The sequence below is a fragment of the Macrotis lagotis genome, chromosome 8, assembly GCF_037893015.1.
Source record: "Macrotis lagotis isolate mMagLag1 chromosome 8, bilby.v1.9.chrom.fasta, whole genome shotgun sequence".
In the NCBI taxonomy this organism is placed as follows: Eukaryota; Metazoa; Chordata; class Mammalia; order Peramelemorphia; family Peramelidae; genus Macrotis; species Macrotis lagotis.
In genome coordinates this window covers 195,016,113-195,039,359 of record NC_133665.1, presented here as the reverse complement: position 1 = coordinate 195,039,359, position 23,247 = coordinate 195,016,113, and the positions used below count along the sequence as shown (strand labels likewise).

At 45.6% G+C, this 23,247-nt stretch overlaps 1 protein-coding gene across 1 annotated transcript in view; it reads left to right on the top strand.

The window, feature by feature from the left end:
• Positions 1 to 23,247, top strand: part of STAC (SH3 and cysteine rich domain) — a 57,113-nt gene that overhangs the window by 7,227 nt on the left and 26,639 nt on the right. The window contains exon 2 of the mRNA XM_074199316.1: positions 13,866 to 14,151. Within this exon, the coding sequence (XP_074055417.1) occupies positions 13,866 to 14,151 (286 nt within the window). The remainder of the gene's footprint in view (positions 1 to 13,865; positions 14,152 to 23,247) is intronic.

Below are 23,247 nucleotides of genomic sequence, written 5' to 3'. Positions count from 1 at the left end.
TCTCTAGGTCTCAGTTTCCTCATCTATAAAATGAGTGACCTCAAAGGTCCCTTTTAGCTCTCCATTTCTGATTGAATGAATGAACTAGGCTAATCTCACTGCCTCCACACAACATTTGGTCAGCTATAAAGACCATGACTTGCCCTTAGTACAGGCTGTCACAGATGGGAAGACAACAGAAAGTGCCAAGGTAGAGACCAGCTCCTCTCTGCTGGCCACAACTCCATTGGAGTCCCTTTGGACAGTGGTTCATGGACCCCGTGTCCTCTGCCATTCTTACTCTCAACTGGGATTTGGTGGCCAACAGAATCACATGATTTTCTGTTCCTCGCTCTGCTCTTTGGAACAAGAGCCATCCCCAAGTGTATCATGTGAAGAGCAAGCCCAAAATGCCATTCTGACCCTACCTGAGCCATTGCCAAGGTGGGCTGCCATCAGCTGCCCATGGCAGCCCACCTCAGAACCACTCATAGCTAGCAGGGGCTAAAAAAAATAAAATATGCTCATGTCTTCCTTCCCTCCTCTGTCCAACCTCACCAGAGCTGGTCTGTCTTGTATGGTTTTCCAAGTCCTCTGTTATTTAGATCTAGCTTTCCTAACCAATCTTATTTCCCTATACATCTCAGTATGGATCTCTACTGCCACTGCCACCCAACTGACCCCAATTAAGGCCCTGACCCAATTAGAATCTTCTCTTCCCCATCTCCAGTAGTATCAGGGACATTTTCATAACTTTAAAATATCCTTAGACTAGTTTGATCCAGGGCAGAGCCACTCAGGAGGGCTGGGGTGACCACTCTATCATCCTCATATAAAGTCTTGGGGTGCTAGGGAGCCCATTGCTTAGCTCTGGCTATCAAACCATTAATCAACCAGAACCACACACCCCCATCCCACCCTTGGGTCTGTTTTCAGCCCTCCTCAGTTGTAATACTTTCCTTTCTTTCCCTTAAAAGATAGCTCAGTTTTTAAACTAATAACCATAGTGAGCATTTGGTTTACACATAAAGGTTTGCCAAGGGCAAAATATCTCACTTTAAAAACATTATCTCATTTGATATCTTGTCAGATGGATATTTTATAATAGCTTTAATACTATTTTACACACAAGGAAACTGAGACAGGCAGAGGCAAAATGACTTGCCCAGGATCACACAGCTAGAGTCTGATGCCAGTTTTTAACTCAGATCTTCCTGGCTTGAGGTCCAGCACTCTATCCACAGGGCCAACTTGCTTCCTTTTCTAAAATATTCTGTGGCCAAATTTTCCCTGGACCAATAATCAATTCAAATTTGAACTCCCAGCATCTGCTTGAAGGAAGAAGAATTAACCTGATTTTGCTCCAATCATCTGAGACTCCCAGTGACAGGAGGCCCTGCCTATCTTGAGAACTGGCTGGCTCCCCTTCCTGTAGAATTTCAAATGAGGGCTACAGGATACTTGGGAGCTATGGCAGAATAAGGAATCCTTTCAAGTGTGTGTGTCTTGACTACCTGACCTATGAGATCCTTTTGTGTGCTTCTGGATCCTGTTTAGGACTGGTGGTCCCAGAATGAAGCTGTTTGTCCAATGCTACATGGGGCTGTGGAAATTATTTTCTCCAACCATGGAGACTTTGAGCATCATCTGAATGACTAGCCAACCTCTCTGACCAAGTTTTGGGTAGAACCCAACTTCCCTATTGGGCCTCCTCTATAAACATCAGTCAATTGGTCAGGAGTAGTGATAAAGACTATTGGGAGAGGGGGTCCTCAGAAAGTGGGAGGGGGCACTAGGTGTTATTTATTTAATCAAAGATTTCCTTAGTAAAGACTTGACATCCAAGCCAGGTCATTGCATGGTGCAGCCAGTATATACTCCAGTGGCATCTACACAGAACCATTCTATAATAAATTTCTCATAATTGGACATTTTCTTCTTGACTTACAAAATTAAAAATGCATCTCTATTGAAGGAATTGGCCTGGAGATTAAATAAAAATCACATTGAAGAAGCAGCAAACCATTTAAAAAAAAATCAACAGAAAGGACAGCTGCTCATTTTCTGATAAAAAAACATCACTCCTTCTCACCAAGAAGAAATATTGTGGTAGCAATAGCTCCCTCTGGGCACCCATACTGTGGGGAGAAGAAGGACTCTTTCTGGCCTGATTAATTATTCCTATTTAAAATGCCAATCTATCAGATGGAAAGCTAAAAGCTAATGAGCTCGTGCTGACTGATGTTCCCATGGTCTGTTTGCTTAATTACTGAGATTCGGTATCTTAGAGAAGGTTTGCTGTGTAGTCCAGTTGGTTTGGGCCCCCCAGGGCCCAAGTCTGATCATTCATCATTGGAGCCAGAGTTCGCTAATTTATTATTTCAGTTGGTAGAGATTTGGCTGGCATGATGGTAGATGGGAATTTTGTCACCTTTGGGGGAGGTCTGAGACTGGTCTCTGGTTGAAAGTTCCTAAAATGAATGAACTTGAGTATTGTTGTATGAAGCAGAGTGGGCTAGGAGCCCAGCATGGAGCTCTCAGATGCTACATAGGGGCGATGCGCTCTGTGAAGAAAGACAGCCGATAGATGTGAAGGGCAGTCTCATGCCTCAAGGATGCCCAAAAGGGTGCCCAAACAGCAGAAATGTGGTGATTGTACACGGGTCAAAGTGCAAGCAGTGCATTTGCCTTCTTGGAAGAATAACTCATGTCCAAGCCTGGCTAACCAAGTTCTACTTCAGTGGATTTTATGGTCTTGCTTAGGAAAAAACATCAAAGAAAAATCCAGAGTTTACATCTCAATTATTTTGAGTTGTGAGAGCTAGCATTTTAAATTGGGCTGGATGGGGCAGTGAGAACATGTTTCCTTATTTTTGCTATTTTTTTTTCATGGCAAATGATCAAGGGTATATTCCCCAATGGCTTCCAGGGTGGGTTTGGGTGCTTATGTCAGGAAACAAATCCTCTGATCCTGCCAGGAAATAAACCCCTAGTCCCGGTTAGGGCGGATTTCCCACATGCAGGCACAGAACAAATCAATCTGGCTTCACTAAGTTATTCTGCCCACGGTTGCCCTGTAGACACCAACGACCTCCCAGGGTTATTTTGAGGACCAAATGAGACCACGCTAATAGAACAGTTAGCCTGTACACAGCAGGCACTAGATCAATGTCAGCTGCTGTTGTTGTTTTGTTCATCAGTTCAGGGCACATCCAGTCCTTGGGGACAGTGCTGATGGAAGAGCTGGAAACCAACCACCTGTGCCCAGCCCTCAGGCAGTGGTGCCCATGAGCAGGGCAAGGGCCATCTGAAAAGCTGTGAAGCAAAACCTAGCTAGAGCTGCCTTGATGCTCCAGAGTGCAACTGTGGGTTTGTGCTGTAAAAAGGTGGCAGCCACCAGGGCAGCCAAGATCACTCTGGCTCCTCTCCAGATCCTCATTCGTTGGGTAGAGAACTTGGAAAATATTCTTCCTAACCATTTAAATGTTCGACTAAAAGGGTTCTCCTCCAAATGTGGACTTACATCTAATGATGCATTCGGAGTTAAAAGTGACCTTAATAGTCACCTAGTTAAAGAGTCTCAGTTTACAGATGAGGCTCAGAGAAGGGAAATGACTTTCCCAGGGTCCCTCAAGGGCTAAGAAGCTGGGCCAAAGTTCAAGTCCAACCTTTCCAACTCTGTCAAGTGTTCTGCTCTCTACTCTCAGGGTGGGAAGTTGGTTTGTTCTTACCAATGACCATGAGAAATTTCTCCTGAGACAGGGGGAAGTTCCCCTGAGTCAATCCAACATAAAAATACTTCTTTGGGGGCACAGCTACTCAGACTCCTGGGAAAGTATTTCATTCAAGGCTAAATAACCATTGACTCCAAGGATTTGGTTGCAGTTATGGTAGAATAGCTACCCTGACTCCTTAGTTTGGGCTGCTGGGTCAAATCCCTAGAATCTACCTCCACCCTAATAGCTCTCCATTGAGCAGAGGGCTCCTATGCTCCCCAGGATCATGGCATCAGGCCCAGTGATCATGGGCTGTGGCCTGTTTAGAGCTGCTAGGCAGAGATCCCTCGGCAGCCTTTTGATGACCCACAACCCTCATTCTTGGAAGATCATGGTGTTCCATGACTCAGCCAGACAGCATGCCCAGGAACATGATGGGGTTTGGTTTCACAGAGCAGCTAGGGGTTGAGGACAATGTTGCACAATTTCCCAAATACTTTCCTGTTCTTCCTGCTCAATTCTGGCTTCAGATCATTGTCCATTTGAAGGTCCATTCAAACATCTAGCTCAAATGCCCATTCTTGGGCAATCTATCAGGATGCTCCTATTCAAAAGAACCACCATTTAGATGGTGTATTAAGATTTACAACATGATTTTTTAATATTCTCTTATTCTATTCTATTTAATTCTATTCTGGGAGAAAGGTACTATTATTATCTCCATCTTACACACAAAGAAACTGAGGCAGACAGAGGTGAAGTGACTTGCCCAGTTATTGAGCGTCTCAGCCGGATTTCAGTGCAGATAGTCCTATATCTATACCCAGTGTCTGCTCCACTATAGCGCCACCTAGCGTCCCAGGCTCAGAAGAGCTCTCAGGCCCTTCAGTCAAACAACACTGATGCTCCCAAATCAAAGCAATTTGTCCCTCCTTCCCACTGACAGATGACATCCCAGAAATGTCCACATCATTGACAAAGATCCTACAACAAAGTAATCTAGATGCGCACTGCAGACACCTTTGATAAAAACATGAGCTGGAACAAGAGAGTGGGCTTTGCACATGAACTTCTCTAGTCCACCACCTCTCCGTGGGGATACAAGCAGATAGGGAGGGGTGGAAAAGAAGAGTTCTCTGAGTCTCTTGTTCATTGACCTTCTGGATGAATTAGGATGAGTAGAGTCCTCCAGCAATGTGCCATCCTGGGTGGGTTCTGGGATATTCCAGTCTGAGAGATGGAGAAGGTGAAGGGGTTTGGGTGTCCTCTCTGATGGCAGCTCTTCCTCTTACCCGGCTGCCCTAGCTGGGTCCTGAGAATGTAACCAAATGGTAGTTGTTGATGTATTTTCTTCTTTGTTTCTGTTTTTGCAAGGCAATGGGGTTAAGTGACCTGCCCAAGGTCACACAGCTAGGTAATCATTAAGTATCTGAGGTTGAATTTGAACTCAGGTCCTCCTGATTCTAGTGCCTGTGCTCTATCCACTGTGCCACCTAGCTGCCCCTGTTGATGTCTTTTCAATTGCTTTTTTTTTCTGAAAGCTCCTTCTGGAATTTTTTTTTGTTCTTATAAAATCTTTATCTCTCTGATAAGTCTCGATTATTGATTAAAATTGTGTCTTCCCCAGGTCAGATTCTTTCCACAACTGATCAGGGCCAATCATTCTTCCTACCTTCTCTGTCATTTCTTCATGGAGTATATTTGACAGTTGGGTAGTAAAATTCCAATGTGATCATTTTGTTATGATCATAAATAGTTCATGAAAAAAGTAGAAACCAAAACCAGACAATCCATTTTCTCTTCCATAGGTTTTCCTGGTTTCATGTTTTTGTAAGCACACTTCCTCTAAAGTCTAGGGCAGGTTCTCTGAGGGTCCCTGGAAAGTACCACTGTATCTGTGTCTCCTGATTGGATGAGAGATCCCCAAGTCACTATGTGAATGAAGTAGGGACTGACTTTAGGTTCTATTAGACAAACTTGAGAGAGATGTATATCAAGACAAAAGTGAAGCATGAACTTTTGAATAGTGGGCTAGCGGCAAAGATATGTAGGGGAATCCAGGGCCCTTCATTATCCCTTGACCTTCAGTGTCTAAAGACCTAGAGACTGCTGAAAATGAACTCTTGATTCCATATTCTTTGGAATATTCTAGCCCATTTAGCTTCTCTGATTTGTTTCCTTCTTTCTTTGATAAAGAAGGGGCAGATAAGTGGTGCAGTGGTAGAGCACAAGCCCCAGAGTCAGGAGTACCTGAATTCAAATCTGACCTCAGACCCTTGACAATTACTAAGTCACTTATCCGTGACTTCCTCGCATCCAGGGTCATCCCAGTCCATATCTGGTCACTGGACTCAGATGGCTCTGGAGGACAAAGAGAGGCTGGTGACTTAGCACACCCTCACCCCCACACTCAAATGTGATTCATGTGTTTGTTATGGTATCATCTCCCTGATGTCATGTTCATCTTTGAGAACAGACAAACAACAAGAAAGATGTGGGCCTCTGTCCCTAGACTGAGCAAGCAAAGAAAGAACATTTTTGGTCCTCTGATCTCTAGAAGTCAATAATACCATCTCCCTTTTAAAGGCCTTCATAGCCTGACTCTTCCCTACCTTGCCAGTCTTATTAGAGCTTCTTCCCTTCCAGATCTTGTATAATCTAATGATACTGAACTCCCTGGCTCTTGACCATAACATCTCATCGCTCAGTGCCAGATATTCTCACTGGCCTAGAGAGCTCCAAACCCAGAGCTCTTTCCCTCTTCATCTCTTAACTCCTGATTTCCCTGGCTTCCTTCAAATCTAAGTAAGAGAAGTAAGAAGCCTTTACCGAATCATCTTTCCCTCTGAGATCATCTCCAGTGCATCCTTTCCATCATGTTTGTGCAGAGTAGTTTGCACACTGTCTCCTCTCTTAGATTGTAAACTTCTTGAAGGCTTGCATTGGTTGTCCTTCTTTAGCATCCCAGTATTTAGCACATAAAATGAGCTTGATAAATGTTTGTTGTTTCCCAAAGGTTGCTGTGATACAGCCAGAAAAGTGAACATGATTCTTCTTCATAGATGATTGAGACTATTCTAGATATTTGGAAGAAAGTTTCCACTGATAAGTTTTCATTTTTTTCCATCTACTTGATTTTAATGGCTTATAATATTCCAATTCATTCCTTAAGCTTGTGAATCTTTGTGCTTGTAAGGGGAGCTGACTGGCAACCATAAGTTAGGTGGAGGAAAGGCGGTTTCAGTTGCTGAAGATTTAAGGTGGTCTAGGGAGAACAAATAAGTCCTAGAAGTAGAAGCCCCCACTACAGAACTGTTATATATGTAAGATATATGTATGGATTCTAGGTATATAAGATGTAATTTTGGAGATACATGAATAGATGTGATCTGGAAACTGTCCTACATTGGCGGAACACAAAGGAGTACTCTGTTGCCAGTGGCAGCAGCCTGGTTGGAGGGAAGGGCAAATAGGATCCTGGAATGCCTAGGCTTTCCTGTGTTCAGAGTTATTAGAACAGAATGATATTGATCCACCAAAAATGTCTAGTCTACAGATCTAATTCTGAGTAGTTTCAAATGGGGGAGGGGGACATCTCCAGTGGTCCTGATCTATACCTTGCCTCTGAAACAGATGTCTCTGGAGGAAAGAATAAGCTAGTAATTTTATACAGGGAAGGAGAGAAGAGAGAAAGAGAGGGAATGGGAGGAGAGGAAAGGAGAGGTCATCCCAAACTTTAGGACATTCCCCAGAGACAACCAATGTAATGAGTTTTAGCCTCACCATCTCATTTCAAGTCAGGGTGGGTAAGGGATTAGTTTTGATCAACAGCAAGTTATATTGTGAAACAGAAAATCTGATTTAGATTCTGTAATTATTGATTGATCTTTGTTTTCAACTCAAAAGCCTTTCCCAGTCCAAGAAACTCTCATGGATACATGTGAGCTCTCTGTAGGCTAGTGGAATCACATTCCTTAAGACATATTGGCTGCCAAGTGGGGCCTGTAATCTCTGACTTATTTTGATACAGAGAGAAAAGATCCCACCCTTCCAATATGAATGACTGTGATAGGGTGGAGGGACAGAAATGGCATTATCATATTCACATCTCTAGATGGTGACCCTTGGAAAGAAGAAAAAGGAAGGGGAAACCTGGCAGTTTCTCTCACAATGGCAGACCACACTCATCCTCCCAATGAGCAGTGACTCCAAGTACACAGGATGACTGTGTGACCTTGGGGAAGTTCTTCCTCTTGCCAGGCCTCAGTCCTCCAGTCATTTGCTCAGTGAATGAAGGGAGGATGTTTTTGACTTCTTTTATTAAATTTCCTGGCAGTGCCATCAGATTGTTGTGACTGATTCTTCTCTCCTAAATGACAGAATCCACCACCATTCTCAAGGGAGATATTGCCTACATAGGGATCTCCAACTTTGGAGTCACCTTCATCTCTTGCCCCCTCTTGGAGTTGGTCCCAGAGCCTTACAGGGAACTATTTAGGTGCAGTGTCTTGTCAGACCCAATTGAATGAACTTAGTCTTGGTCTCTGGCAGCCTCAGGTTGTCTCTCTGTATCACAGTTTAAACCCCACTCTTGCCCTAGGAGAAGGAAGAAGCTCTCCATCTAGGATCTGCCTACTGTTACTTTGCATTTAACTAAGGAAAGATGACTACAAATCCACACACACGTACAGAAAGATATTGATCTCAGAAATATGTTTATCATTGGCCCTAAACTTTCACAGAGCTAGCACTCCCTAACCGGCGAGTTCTCAACACTAAGTAGCTTTGTGATCCTTGACAAATCATTGTGGGGCACAGCTAGGTGGAGCAGAGGATAGAGCATTTGCCCTGGAGTTAGGAGGACCTGAGTTCAAATCCAATCTCAGACATTTGATTCTTATTAGTTTGCGACCTGGGCAAGTCAATTACCCCCACTGCCTGGAAAAATAAATAATAAATAAATGCTTCACCTATTTACCTGTCATCTAAAAAGTGGCCTGGGGACAGCTACATGCTATAGTGGATAGAGCACTAGTCCTGGAGTCAGGAGTACCTGAGTTCAAATGTGACCTCAGAGACTTGCTAGCTGTGTGACCCTAGGCAAGTTCATTTAACGTCATTTGACACCAAAAACATTTTTAAAGGATTTCAACATGCCTTGCATTCTTCCAACCACCCAGGTGATATAATGGGGTACAGAAAAGAGAACATTGAACTGGGAGTCAGAAGGTCCACGTTCTGCTAGTTCCTAGTCCTGTGAACTAGGGCAAGTCACTTTGGTTCTTGGCATCCTCCTCAATGAGATGAAGGAAATGGTCTAAATAACTCCTCAGTTCATTTCAGCTCTAGACTCCATGATGCTGGGATCCATCGCTGAGAATGCCAAAATCCAAACCCCAATGAACAGCCCTCTATGAAAGCCCCTACTAACTGGGATGAGAAATCTTGCTGCTAGCCCATTCTTTCCTCTCTGTTCTTCCTCAGATCACCTCTTTCCCTGTCTCCCTCCCTTCCCCTCTCTGTCTCTCTCTACCCCTCCCTCTGTCTCCCTCCATCCTCTCTCTCTCTGTCTCTCTCTCTCTCTCCACACACACAGACACACACACACACACACACACACACACACACACACACACACCAGCATACGCCCTCCTTGTTTTTAACCAGACAACTGCAGGTGCTTAGTTAAATGCCGTGTAGAGAACATCTATGGTGCTAGGTTGGGAGCTACCAACAGAATCTCACATTCTTCCCCATCCCATGAAGCTCTTATCAGAATTGGTGGGGCCTTGGCCAGCACCTAGACCAGCTCAGTCAGACCCAGGTAAGGCTCCCATCACAGCCCCTCCCCTACTCCCAGGGTTATCCAGCCTTGACCTGAGATTCTCTGGGAAGCACAGTCTGATGCCTCCTGAGATGCCCCCTCCACTCCAGCTAATTGTGAAAGTTTCCACTTGAATCAAGTCTAAATGTATGTCCTGGCTTCTCCTCCCACTCCCCTCTTCCCCCCTTCCACCTTCTCCTTTGGGAGGACTGGGAGAAGAAAGCCTATCAGCTACCCAAGGACAACAGCCAGGCTCATCCTCCAGCTTTTCTACTGCAATTCCTTCAACTGGTCATATAGCATGAGTTCCAGATCTTCACTATACACTGTCTTAAATCTACTGTCCAAAGCACTGTGTCCTTACAATAGATTTAGAGCCTGAAGGGACTTTAGAGACCATCCAGTCTGGCACTTCATTTTTCAAATGAGGAAACTAAGGCCCTGAGAAAAGTTAAGTGACTTTCCCAGAATCACACATCTAGTCAATATCCGAGATTTGGATTCAGATCGTCCTGACTCCAAGGTTAGTGTTCTCTCCCCATACTGTGCTATCCTCCCTGAACTGAGTCCAATTGTCCAGAGGTGATCTGACCAGGGCAGAGGGCAGAGGGACTAAGTTTTCTCTTGTTTCTTTGAATATAGAGCTCCTGTGCCTTTTCTATCCTTAGCTTTCAGCCCAATGTTACCTCCCCATCTTCACACGGCTGGGAAGTCATAATTCCCCAAAAAAGACACTTGAAAAGGCCATTTTTAGCCTAAGGATGATGTTCCATTTATCTCAATTGCTTTCCATCTTCTTTGTAGATTCCGCTCAGTCTGTCTCAATCCTTCATGATGCTGCCTCCGTCTCCTAGCATGTTAGCCATCTTTTTCAGCTTAAAGGTAGCTGAAAATGGTTATTGATGCCTTCATTCATGTCACTGATAAAAATGTTGCCCAGCATCGCCTGGCCCAGTCACAGATCCCTGAGCCATTGCCCTGGAGACTCCCTTGCAAGCTGATAAAAAATCATCAGTGACCTTTCTTTGGTTCTGTCCAAATAAGCACTTATGACAATGTTTCCTATACAGTCATCTATACGGTATCTCTCCACCCCACCCGCAAGAAGAGCAAGAGATGCTGGATCCAACACTTGGCTAAAATATAGGTAAACTGAAGCTCTACCATTAAGGAGTCATTCCAAAAGGGTTCTGGGTTTAACTATCAAAACCTTTTCTTAGATTCATTTTTTTTTTCAGATCTACATTCTCTCTTGGCCCACCTCCCCCTCCCCAAATGAAGAAAAACAAAGTCTGGGTTACAAACTTGCCGAAACATGACTTGTTCTTAATCTAACTAGATCTAATTTAGGGATCCTTTCCTAGGGGTTCATTAGACACTTCTTTGATAAACCCTTATTCAATTTCACTAAGGACTCAGCTTGACTTAGAATTCACAGACTCCATTCCCTTCCTTAAAAAAAAAAAAAACAAACAACAAAACAAAAGAAAAATCCTGGATTTCAAAGGGGGAACCAGGTGCCTGCCCCTCCCAGCTTAAACTCCTTCCAGCTAATTTCCCATCATGCTATTAACTCCTTGACCAACCCCACCCTCAGCTTCCTCTGTCTTCTGATTAGGGTGGAGGACCAAGCTCCTCCCAAGGTCTCCTTTCTAGGGGGTCGGTCCCCACTGCATCAGATCCTCTGCCCAGTTTCAACTGCAAGAACAAGATGCTCCTGCACCAGACATCCCTTGGGCCTGCTTCTCTGGCTCCTTTTGTATCTTATCTCCCCCCCCCACCACCATTAGATTGTAAGCCCCTTGAAGGTAGGGGCTGGCTTTTATTTTATCTATTTATTTATTTTATTAAATGTACCAGCACCTTGCATCTGGCAATAAATGCTGATTGGAATGGCTTGGAATCTCCAGGTTTGCACTATCCCTTCTGCCCTCGCTAATGTTTTGGGATTCACTGACAGGGGCTCAGCCAACACATCTGCCCATTCTTTGGGTATGTAAGAACGAAGTTCTGTAGTTTGCCCAGAGCTGGTCATTTGAGCTCCTTGGGGGCAGCCAGGGACTCTCTTACTGTCTGACTCCTTACAATCTTGTTCAGTCCTTGGCAGAGGAAAAGAAGGAAAAATCTAAGTGAGCAGCTCTGCCCCATCTCTGACATTTCTGAGCCTCTTCTTTTGCCCAATACAGCTTGGGGGGGGGGGGTAAGGAGAAGGGCCAGAGGAGTATACCTCTAGCTTGTTCATTAGAAACTGGAACCGTCCCAGTTCTCATATCCATTACAGCTTTGTAGCCATTCTAATACCTGGATATTCTGGATCAGGGAGTGATCTATAAAGAGCAACGTGGTAACCAGAAGAGGGATAAATGGTTTCCATCAGTGTCTGGAGAGATGCCACATGACCTTCCAGTCAGTTGTCTAGAAAAATTACACATTTAAAACATGCCAGAAAAATGCAAGGTTTTTATTATTATCAACCAGGATTTATTTATTGCTTACTATGCTGCCATCAGGTAGTTTACATTCCACCATAGAAATCAAACATGTTCCCAGGAAGATAAATTAAGGATCCATACAGATGATGTTTGATGAGGTCATGGGAGGTGATGCCATGACAAGCACATGAACTGGATTGGAGTGGGGGGATGGTGCTGTGCTTTCACCAGTCTCGATTACTTCTCCAGAGTCATACAGATCCAGGGGTCACATAGGAATCAGGATGACTAGAGATGGCCTTGGATGCAAGGCCGTCAGAGTGACTTGCCCAAAGTGACACCACTAATAAGTGTCAAGTGTCTGAGACTGGATTTGAACTCCAGCCCTCCTGACTCCAAGGCCAGTGATTTAGCCACTACACCACCTAACTGCCCAAGGATCTATACAGAATAAATATAAAACAATGGGGGCAGTGCAAGTGAGAGAAACTGAGGACCAGGACAGTTATGGTGTCAATAGAGAAATGGGAGTGGTGTGGAGGAAGTGAGATTGGTCCAACCTGGTAATTGATTTAAAATGTTGAATGAGAGAGCATGAGGAGTCATGGATGACACTAAGATGGTGAACATGAGAGATGAGGAGGATTGAGGGTGCCTTCAACAGGAACAGAGAAGTCAGAAAGAGCAGTGGCTGGGAGGGGGCAGTTGGAGGTACAGGAAGGAGCTCAGGAGAGAAGCAAAAGCTGCAGAGAGATGCTAACTAAACCTATGGGAATTGATGAGATCAAGCAAGGAATCATGGGGAGAAGAGAGTCAAGGAAAGAGTCAAGGGGACACGGACTATGGTCAGTCTGACAGCTTGGATGGATAACTCAAGAAAACATAATCTTCTTTCCTACCCCAAGAGACTTTTCTGTCTCGTGGAATCCTCAAATCCACTCTGGGAAGTGGGCAGGACAAATGTCATTATTCCCATCATAAAGATGAAAAGATAGGGTCAGAATTGAAACATCCTGCCCAAGGTCACAAACTCCAGGACTGTGGATGGACCCAGGATGCTTTATTCAAAATAATAGAATTTTGGATCTGGAAAGGACCTTCAAGATTGCTTCCTGTCCCAAAAAAATCAGGGTCCAGGAAAAAGCAGTTTGTCCAAGGTCTCATGGGTAGCCAGGCTGAGATTTGAATGGAGGTCCTCTGTCCCAACTGAGTGTTCTGAAAGTGTACCAAATATGCCATGGTACCTCCAAAATGAGGCAAGTTCTCTTCGCGTGTGCTGCTGATTGTTTTCAATAGAATTGTCCAGATATTTGTCTCATCAACTTTGCTCTCCAGTCATCAACTTTGCTTTCCAATGTGGGCCTGGTCACTCAGTGGCACCCAAAATTGAACCCCTTTTAGTGGAATTATTTTTTTTAATTATAGGAGCATTAAACTATATGTAAAACACTCCCTTCTCATCTGAGCCATTTGACAGTAGCTGGAGAGGCAGTGGCTGGTCACTTGTTATTTCTGGGGCTGACAAACTCCTTTCTCAGATTGGGCTGGGCCAAATGACCCTGAGACCCATTCTAGCTCCGAAATTCTGTGGATTTCAACATCCCAGTCAACATCCCAGTCTCTGGAGGTTTGTGGGGAGGCTGGGAGACAGAGGAGGAGCAGACTGATATAGGCTATTTCTCCAGTCTGCTGAGATTTTTCCATTGGATCACTGTTGTGTGGTTGTACCCAGAGGCCTGGGTTCCTTTCACTGTGCCCACACATCACTCCCAACAATGAAGCGATGAGGCTGGTTCCTCCTTGGGGCTATCAGTGATGCCAGTAAGACCAGGCAGGGGCCAAAAGCACAGCCCGCTGCCCCCAAGGGTGCAAAGGATGGCAAATAAGAGGAATTGTCCTGTCATTCTATTGCAGCTGCAGAAGCTGAAACGGTCGCTTTCCTTCAAAACCAAAAGTTTGCGGAGTAAAAGTGCCGACAACTTCTTCCAAGGGACCTGTGGTGATGGAAAGCTTCAGGCAGACACACTGCCCGAGGTCCCCGCAAGCAGTGGAAGCCAGCCGGGCTTTGGAACGGGCAGCCTGGGTGCCACTCCCACCAGGGGGCGGCTGCAGCCCCCAGCCCACAGTGGCGCCCACGCCTTCCAGGAGCATGTCTTCAAGAAACCTACCTTCTGTGATGTCTGCAGCCACATGATCGTAGGTAAGTCCTTGGCCTCCTCCCCTCTCCCGAGTTCTGGGGCCATCGGGGGAGCCCACGAGGCAGGTTGTGCTGGACTGGCAGGAATGGCCATGGCTGGCCCAGTGACATGCCACTGTAAGTGAATGGCAGTGGGGTTAGAAACTTGGCAAACTCTGCCAAGTAATGGAAGGAAGCAGGGGCTGCCCTGGGCTGCCAGGCTCAAGCAGGGATTTAGTCAATGACTCAGCATACAAACTCCATTTGTCTGTTAAAAGGGAAATATGGCAGGGACTCCTGTAGAAGTGGTAACTTAACTTGAATCTGTGACCCACCTTTCCACCCTCCTCGGGCTTCTGTGGCTAAGGTGCTAACCTGAGAACTAAAAGTATGGATAGATGGAGACAGACACAGAGACAGAGAGATAGAGATAGGCACACACACACACACACACACTCTCTCTCTCTCTCTCTCTCTCTCTCTCTCTCTCTCTCTCATCTTCGTTAATAGAGATGGGCTTGAGGACCAGAACCTGTGAGTCTGCATGGCAGGCTCCCTCCTCATTAGAATGTGGCCTCCTTGAAGACAAGGCTCATTTTTGAGTTTACCTCCCATAAAGTACTTTGAGAACCTTGCAGGACTCTGGGGAAGCCAGCTGTCAGCCGGCTACTTTTGTTTTTCTTTGGATCCTAAAGCTTCCCTCCAACCTGGCAGATCGGAAGGGCGCAAATCATTCTTGTTTGGCTAGATTTGATACTACCTTTTCTAATCAGAGGTTTACCCTGTCTAAGACACTCATTGAAAATGATGAATAAGCATTAAGTAATGAGGCTGGGGTGGCTAGGTGGCGCAGTGGATAGAGCACCGGCCCTGGAGTCAGGAGGACCTGGGTTCAAATCTGGTCTCAGACACTTAATAATTACCTAGCTGCGTGGCCTTGGGAAAGCCACTTAACCCCATTGCCTTGCAAAAAAACAAACAAACAAAAAAAAGTAATGAGGCTAAAAGAGACCAGAAATTTTATGCTGAGATGAAAATTATTAACATAAATCTGCCCACAATGTCAAAGAGTGAGTTAGAGAAGCCCCAGTGTCTCTTGAGCCCAGGCTTGCAGAATTACCCACGTGCCAGAGTGAGGAAAGATCTCAGAGATCATCTAGTTCAGCCTGTATCCCCACTACAGTAGTCATGCCCTGGGTTCATTCAGCCTTTGTCAGACTGTTCATCACCCCCTAAGAAGTCCCTTCCATATCTCAATGGGGCATACATCCATGGTGACTTGATGCCCCTCCTTTTCCTTTACACACACACACACACACACACACACACACACACCCTTCATGACAAAGAAGAGAGGCCTCAGAATCCAGCCTCCCATAAAATAGACTGTATCTAGAAGTGCCCAAACTTGGGGTGGCTCTCCTGGAGACAAGCCAAAAGGGAAGGAATGCAAGTTTGACTGACATAGTAACAGTCAACAGGCATCAAAGGATCAGAGGATGCAGGGGCTGAGAGTATTGTGATGGTCAAAAGGGAAAAACAGAGGCAAAATATTGAGGAAAAACCATGAGTTCTATGTGGATTCAGCAGCAGCGTCTAGAGGAAACTGTCTACCCTCTCTTGGGGAGCCAGAGTCCCTGGAGATGTGTAAAAATAGATGGCACAAAGCCCTAGAAACAGGAGAAAGAGGGGCAACCAACCATTCTGGAACAGAGGGGACTTCCAATCTGCCAGCCCAATATGGAACAGAGCTGTGATTCCTCTGCCCCGTGTCCCCTGCAGTGAGCCTCTGCCAGCCTCCCTCAAACTGCCCTTCAGCCTATGTGTGTAGAACCCCCGGCCTCCTGTTTTAGTTTCCTCTTCACTCCTATGGGGAACAAAGCCCCTTCTGTGAGCCTGAGGACAGGGACTGAAAATTCAGCTAAAAGAATGAATTATTTCTATCTTAAAATGGAGCCACTAGGATGGCTTCCCAGCATACTCTTTTGCCCACCAGATGTCACTGTTGACCCCAACTAGATACAGCCCAGGGTACTCCATCAGAGGAGAAAATCGGAGTAGAGAGTCTCCTGCTCCAATCACCAAGAGAACTAGCTTCTGGAGAGTCATGTTCACCCATCGGTCCACACCAGTCAAGAATTCAAACTCTCTGGCCCTCAGAGAACTGGTGACAACTCCACCCCTCTCTCTCTCTTAATCTAAAGGGCACAGTCCTGTACAACTTTATCCAAACCCCAACATGACAATGCTGTATCCTTGCGGTCCAGTGGATTTCATTAAGCCCTGGTCATGTGAGGAAGGCATAATGGAGTCCACCTCACTACAATCAGAAGTCTATTTTCACAACTACCACACTGGCCAAGTGTGTGAAGCTTCTCCAAGTCTTCAACTCGTAGATTAGACATAGTCTAAACTCTGGCATTCTAGGGCAGTTCAAGTCTAGATGTAGATAGCTACCACACCAGGAGGTATAACCAATTCCAAAGGGAATCAACAAAGCTCCCTGGTGCAGAATTAGTAAATCTCTCTAGTGCTGCAACTGGCCCTCTGGACTCAGCCACAGATTCTTTCAGAGGTCCAATCAGAATATCTGGGTACTCTCCAGGTCTTGACAGTTTGGGAATCAGTCTTTCCTTTTTGCTATCCCATCACTGATAGGGACCTCTGGCTATATAACAGGTTTATCACTCACAGAGTTGGACAATGGACCCTAAGGCAGGCTCCAGCATGAAAACTACATTCTTCCCTCTCCTCTGTTCTGTTCTATCTACCTACCTGTATGTGCTATGTATTTTTCTATGTATCTATCCATGTACCTGTCTATGTGTCTATGTATGTATGTATGATTCTGTCTGTCTATCTCTCTCTCTCCCTCCAGTTAGCTAGCTATCCATCCATTCATTCATCCTCTTAGTCCTTGGACTAGGACCTCAGCTAGAGTAGTCTAAGCAGGCCTATATTCTTTTGATGAGCAAGATCCATGACTTATCATCAAAACCACCATTATCCTGGCTGCATGTTGGCCCTGGTACACTGGAATATCAGATTCAGACAAGTTGTTCATTGACTCTGCAGCCAAATGACTTTGTCTGTTAACAGGGAATTGTGGTCAGGGATTGTTGAGCCCCTTTCTGGACTCCCTTACCTTTCCCCAGGCTAGCATTGAGGGGGCAGGAGACAAGGAAGATAAGTTCTCCCTTTGTATAACAAGGTCTCTGTTTATTTACCAAAATACAGGTGCTTAAATATCCCCTCCAGTCCCTAATCCTCTTCCACTCCGGTGGTTCTGGTGCTCAAGGGCATCAGGTGATGGAGATTTACAATATTACACACACAACAGTCTCTAACAAGGGACTTCGGTAAAAAAGGCAAAACTTGACTTGAATCAGTGACCTAACCCTCCCTTCTTTCTCCTGAACCCTCCCCAGTCTACTCTGGCTGAGATGCTAATCTGAGAGCTATGGAGATAGATGGATGGATAGGAAGATAAATAGATAACAATGGGCTGGGGGTTGAGCTTTCCTGAACAGGGAAGGGTCCTCTTTTCCTGCGTGGCTCCCAGTGCACCCTCATGACACAAACAATGGACCTCCTGCAACATAAGGATAGGGGGAACTGCAAGTTCAAGTCTGTGTGTTCTTTACCAGGACACACTGAAAAAATGCACAAATAAAAGTAGGGTGGAGGTAGGGCTTACTCATGGTTCCCCTCTCCTCCTTCCACCTTGTTTCTCTCTCATTTGTGCTTCTAGTACACAGGTACCCATGATAAAATATATGTGGCCATTCAGGTGAAAAGTATCTCTCTCATGGCCATACAGAAAGGAACTGCTGAGGCCAGAACCTGCTGCTGTTCCAGTCTCCTGGGCTGTCGTGGGATGACCACCATGTCTTTGTTCTGTTCTCTTTCTCTCAGTCTCTATTGATCTCTGTCTCTGTCTCTCTCTCCATATTTCTCTTTGTCTATTTTCTTTTGCCTTCTCTGTCTCTATCTTTCTCTGTCCGTCTCTGCTTCTCTGTCTCTCTCTGTTTCTCTGTCTCTCTCTCTCTCTCCCCACAATGACTCTCATGTAGAATTCCAGAGCTGTAACCCATACCCAGAAGAGTGGGAAGGGAGTATAAGACATGAATGAATGTACTTGAAGCCATTTCATGGGACATATTCTGCTTCCTGTTCCCTCCCATGTACCCCACCAAAGCCAGAGGTGGAGAAGCTTCCCCGCCTTTCACCACAGATCTTGCATCAGTTTCCTCTCTTCCCATTCTGGAAAGAACCAAGTCCCATGGGATTGGGAGAATCACCCAGCCCTTTGCCAGGGATCACTACTTAACTCTAAATACAAGCAAGCAACAATCCTTTCTCTGAAGGAGCTTCCAGTCTAATGAAGGGAAGCTGGGAAATGGGAAGAGAGGAGGATGTGTGTGCAGCAGCTGCTCTGGGCCTTGCATTGTCTCCTGCCCATTAGCCTAGTTAGGGGCCATCCTGACCTAGTCCAGCCTGGATGCTCTGGGAGGGCCACTCTGCCTTGAATGTTAAGAAATCTGGAAAGCTAGCCCAGCCTCTTCCTCCTCCTTCCTGAAAATGCTTTGAGTGAGGGGCCCCAGAACAAGCACTGAGACCAGTCATCCTCAGGCTAGCAGGTTGCCTCTGAGGAACAGTCGGGAGGACTGTGTTAATTGAGTCAAGCATATTGAATGTCACTCTCCTCCTCAAGCAAACAGAAGGAAGTTTTCCATGTCAACTGACCCTTGAAGGTCCCTGGCTGCCACTTCAGACATTCCTTTCTCTTTTTCTGAGTCAACATTTTCCCTTAAGAGATAGGATTCTTAGGACCCTAGGAGCAGAACTCACAGGACCCTAGGAGCAGAATAATATTTCTGGCCTGACTCGTCTGTTGTTACCTAACAGCCTAACCTCCTGTCCCCATGTCACCCTGGAACTCTGTATCCATGTTACCTTGTCCTCATGCCACCCTGGTACCTGGTTTCCATGTCACTTGGTTGCTATGTCCCTAGTTCCCATGTTGCTCTCTCCCAATATTACCTGGTCCCTATGTCACCCGGTCCCATGTTGATCTACCCCCATCTCACTCTTTTCCCATGCCACCCTGGTATCTAGTCCCCATGTCACCTGGTCCCTATGTCACCCAGACCCCACATTGCTCTTTCCCTGACTCCATGTTACCAATTTAGCTGAATTTAATGGAATACGTACAAAAATAAAATAAAGGATAGAACTGAAGAATGCTCAGTTTTGGATCCCAAATAATCGAGTAGTGTTGGGTAAAGGTTCAAGATGAACAGCACAGCTGATAAAGAGTCGCTTCAACCCAAATTTAAATATCTTGTATTGTCTGGAGTTCAGGATTCAGTGTTTGTCCCAATCAAAGAAGCAGCTGGCATTAAGTTCTTAAAGTGTTTTTGATAAGGGTGATCACAGACTAAATCAGAAATGAAGTCTGAAGACAAGGAGATCTCCTCCCTCTCAACAGCAACTTTCTCATTTGAATTCCAGAGTCTTGGCACACCTCTAGAAGACAAAGGGAGTGGGAAGGGATGATGAGACATAAAGATACTTGAGGTCTTCATCTGCGGAGTGTCACCTTTCCTGAGGGTCTTCTATCAGAGATTGGGCAGTCAGCTGACTGGGAGAGTAGAGAAGAAATCCTTGGCAGGGACATTCAGGCTCAGTGCCCTTGAAGGGCCTATACAGGGGCACTAAAGAGGCTGATTCTGTGACCTAAGGTCCTGTATCACAGTTCTGTGATACTCCCCAGATCCTTCCCCTGACTCAGCCTGGAGTAGCATTGAAGAAAGCAGATAGTCTTGCTTTTCCAGGGCTGGAAATGGGCAAAATAGGAGGAATGGCAGGCCAAGAGAAAAGGGAATTATGGGAAGACATAGGAAGATGTGTCAAAGGCATTGATTTGAAGGTGGAGAACCCGGGTCTGGATCTTGTTACCTGTGTGAGGCCAACCATTCCCCCTCTTCTGGGTCTCAGTTTCCTCATTCATAAACTAAGGGAATAAGATTAGATGATCACTCATTTCCCTTTCTAGATTTAAACTCAGTGGTTCTCTCATCAAAGCAAGAGAACCCAAGAGCTCACAATTCCCAGGATGGTCATGAGGAAAAGAGGAAGAGATGGGAGAGGATGTTCTCATGTGCATCTCATAGTCTGGAATTTGGGTGAGGTGGAAATGATAGTAAGGAGGACTGGAGAGGAGACCAGAGGAACTTGGGAAGCAGAGGATCCAAGAGGGTCATCCCATTAGAAGGGTGATCAGCACTGATTTAAAAGTCACTGAGGATGTGGGAGAAGGAAGTCTGTGAGCCAAGAACTTGTTTGTTCTTTGTTCTTGAAGAGGACAATGATATCAGGGAGGTGATGTCATGCCATGCAAATGAAGTAAGTGAGGTAAAGACGTGCAAAGTCACCAGCTTCACTCTCTCCTGGAGAGCCATCTGGTTCCAGAGGCCAGATAGTAGGTCAAGACGACCCCAATGCAGTGGGAGACCTTGACCTTTTTAAGTTAAGGTCTTTAACAGGTCTCAGTCTGACTGAGACAAAAACTATGCAGTGATTAAGGCTAGGGTAAAAATGAGGCAAAGAATGGTCTTTTTAACCAAGTCTTAAAAAAATTCATTGTGAGAGAAGATTCTTAGGGTTTCTGGTCAAAACAGAAATGATTGCTTTTTAGCCAATCAGGACCAAAAACTGACCAAGTGGGGCTTGTCCTGGGGCCTACTGTTGGTCAATCAGTGACAGCCAGAATGAGGTTTAAGGTATAATCCTTAAGGAAGAAATCAAGCAGAAAGCTGGAGCCAGCTCAGAAAGGCTCTCCAGCCCTCGTTGTTAAATTTTCAGTGGGGCCATTTTACACTTTAGAAACTGGCAAATGCTCCAGATAAGGGCTCATTCTATTTTGTTGCTGTTGATTTAAGAAAGTGGCAGTAAAAATGTTAATGGAGCACATTATACTTAAAAATTTGCTGGATGGACATGTTTAGGAAAGTCAGTTGGTAAACTTAGAGAACCAAGTTGGTGGGAGAACTATAGCTGAGCTAAAGCAATGACAGAGGCACACAAGGGTCAAGGGAGTCACTGGGATTGGAATCAGACCCCAAGAATAAGGGCTTGGGAAGAGCCTAGGGAGAGAACTGAACAGCTGTGTTCAGTTCAGCTCACCACTGTTTCCACCTCCAAGATTCAATGATTCTGTGAAATATGTGAGTCTGCCCTACTGCCATTTTCATCCCCATTGGTATTCTTCCTAAGTACAATGGGCCTTTAGTGTTACTGCAGAATTCGTGCATCATTGTTTGGTGTGGCAACCTGCTTGTTCCCTAGTTTCTTTACTAGACTGTGTGACCTTGGGTAAATGCATTCCCTTCTCTGCACCTCAGTACCGTCCCCTGTAAAATGAGGGGATTGACCTTAATAACTCCCATGATCCCTTGTGACTCTGAAAGTCCAGGATTTGGACTTTGCCCAGAGATGCTCCTGAGGGACTGAGACATGGTTCATGTCTTCATTACTGAAAATGAGGAGCAACCATCACCCAAGGAAGGACTCCTGGGCCACCAAGAAAGGGGCATGTGGGAGGCCACCAGCAACAAATCCCAGAGCCCAGAGTCAGGAGGAGAGGGAAGTCTCCTCATCTATGGCTGCTGAAGAAAAAAGGCAAGGCACGCTTGGACAACCATGTGGCTGGGGGCCCCTGGCTCATGACCTCAGAAGCAGCTACTCTTAGCCTTTTCTAGCCACACAAGCCATTTTCTAGAAAACTTCAGATTTAGCCATAGATCAACTTTTTCTCCTTGGACAAGACAGCACCTACGGGAACTTCCCCAAAGGTCTGAGCCTGAAGGTGAGCCTGGTAAATCTCCCCTTTCTGAAGGCTGCCTGGGTCTTCCTTCCACTCTCCCTACCAATCAGCTCTTCCTCTCCCCCCTTGGTCCTTGATGGATGTTCCTTCTCGCCCTCTCTTCTCCTGGTCACCTTGACTTGAGGTTTTCCTTACAGGAAATCTGAGAAATGGAGAGTTATTTGTTTTGTTTTGGGTTTGGGGTTTTTCCACTATTTTTTCCACCTTGCCTTCTGCAACTCCAAACCTATGACCCGCTACCAGTGACAGTCGTTGCCTTCACATCTGATGAATAAATGAATAGAAGTTACAGGGAGATGGATTTGGACTCAGCAGAAGGGAAAACTTTCTGCCCACACAAACCTGCCTTGGAAGACAATGAGTGAGATCCCCTCTCAGGACTGTGGACAGGGAAGCCTTCAACGGCATCTTCATATAATGTCAGCACGGGTCAGATTATCTATGGGCACTTCACATGTGTTGAGTCCTAAAGATAAACAAAACAAAAACCCTCCTGTGAGGCAGACTTTCTTTCCATTTATGGATCTAGAGAGGTCAGGTGGTATGCCCATTATTTTCAGGATTTGAACGCAAATCAACTGATTCTTGTCCTCTTGTTTACTTCACTAGAGTAATAAGAGTAGAAGTATGTGGGGAGAAGGCCACCAAAGAGCTATTTTTTTTCACAGTCCATGATGAGATTGCCCAAATCTCAAATAAAACTAGAAAAATCAGTTGGGAGGGAGGACTCAGAATCAAATCCCTGTGATCAGGCTTGAGGGATCAGACAAGCAGCATAACCAGGCATCAGAGGGCCTGTCATACTCCTGACTTGGTGATTCACAACCCAGATCAGTCACAGGCTTGAGCTGCTGAGAGGCAGGGGACGCTTGTCTGTGCTGAGAGGTTGGCCTCGTTCATCATGCAAATAGAGGAAAGGGAATGGAGACACGATGGGGGCCATGGCACCAACCCAAAGCAGATCCCAGGAGTCTTTGTAGAGAACCAAGTTGGTGGGAGAACTATAGCTGAGCTAAAGGAATGACAGAGGCAGTTCACAAGGGTCAAGGGAGTCATTGGGATTGGAACCAGACTCCAAGAAAAAGGACTTGGGAAGAGCCCAGGGAGAGAACTGAGCAGCTGTGCTCAGTCCAGACCTTAGGGTCTTAGGGTAGGCTCCAAAATCCACTCACCTGAACCCGAGTACTCCCAGCCTTGTCTTCTTTAAGACTCCCGCTTGTCAACAGGTGAGA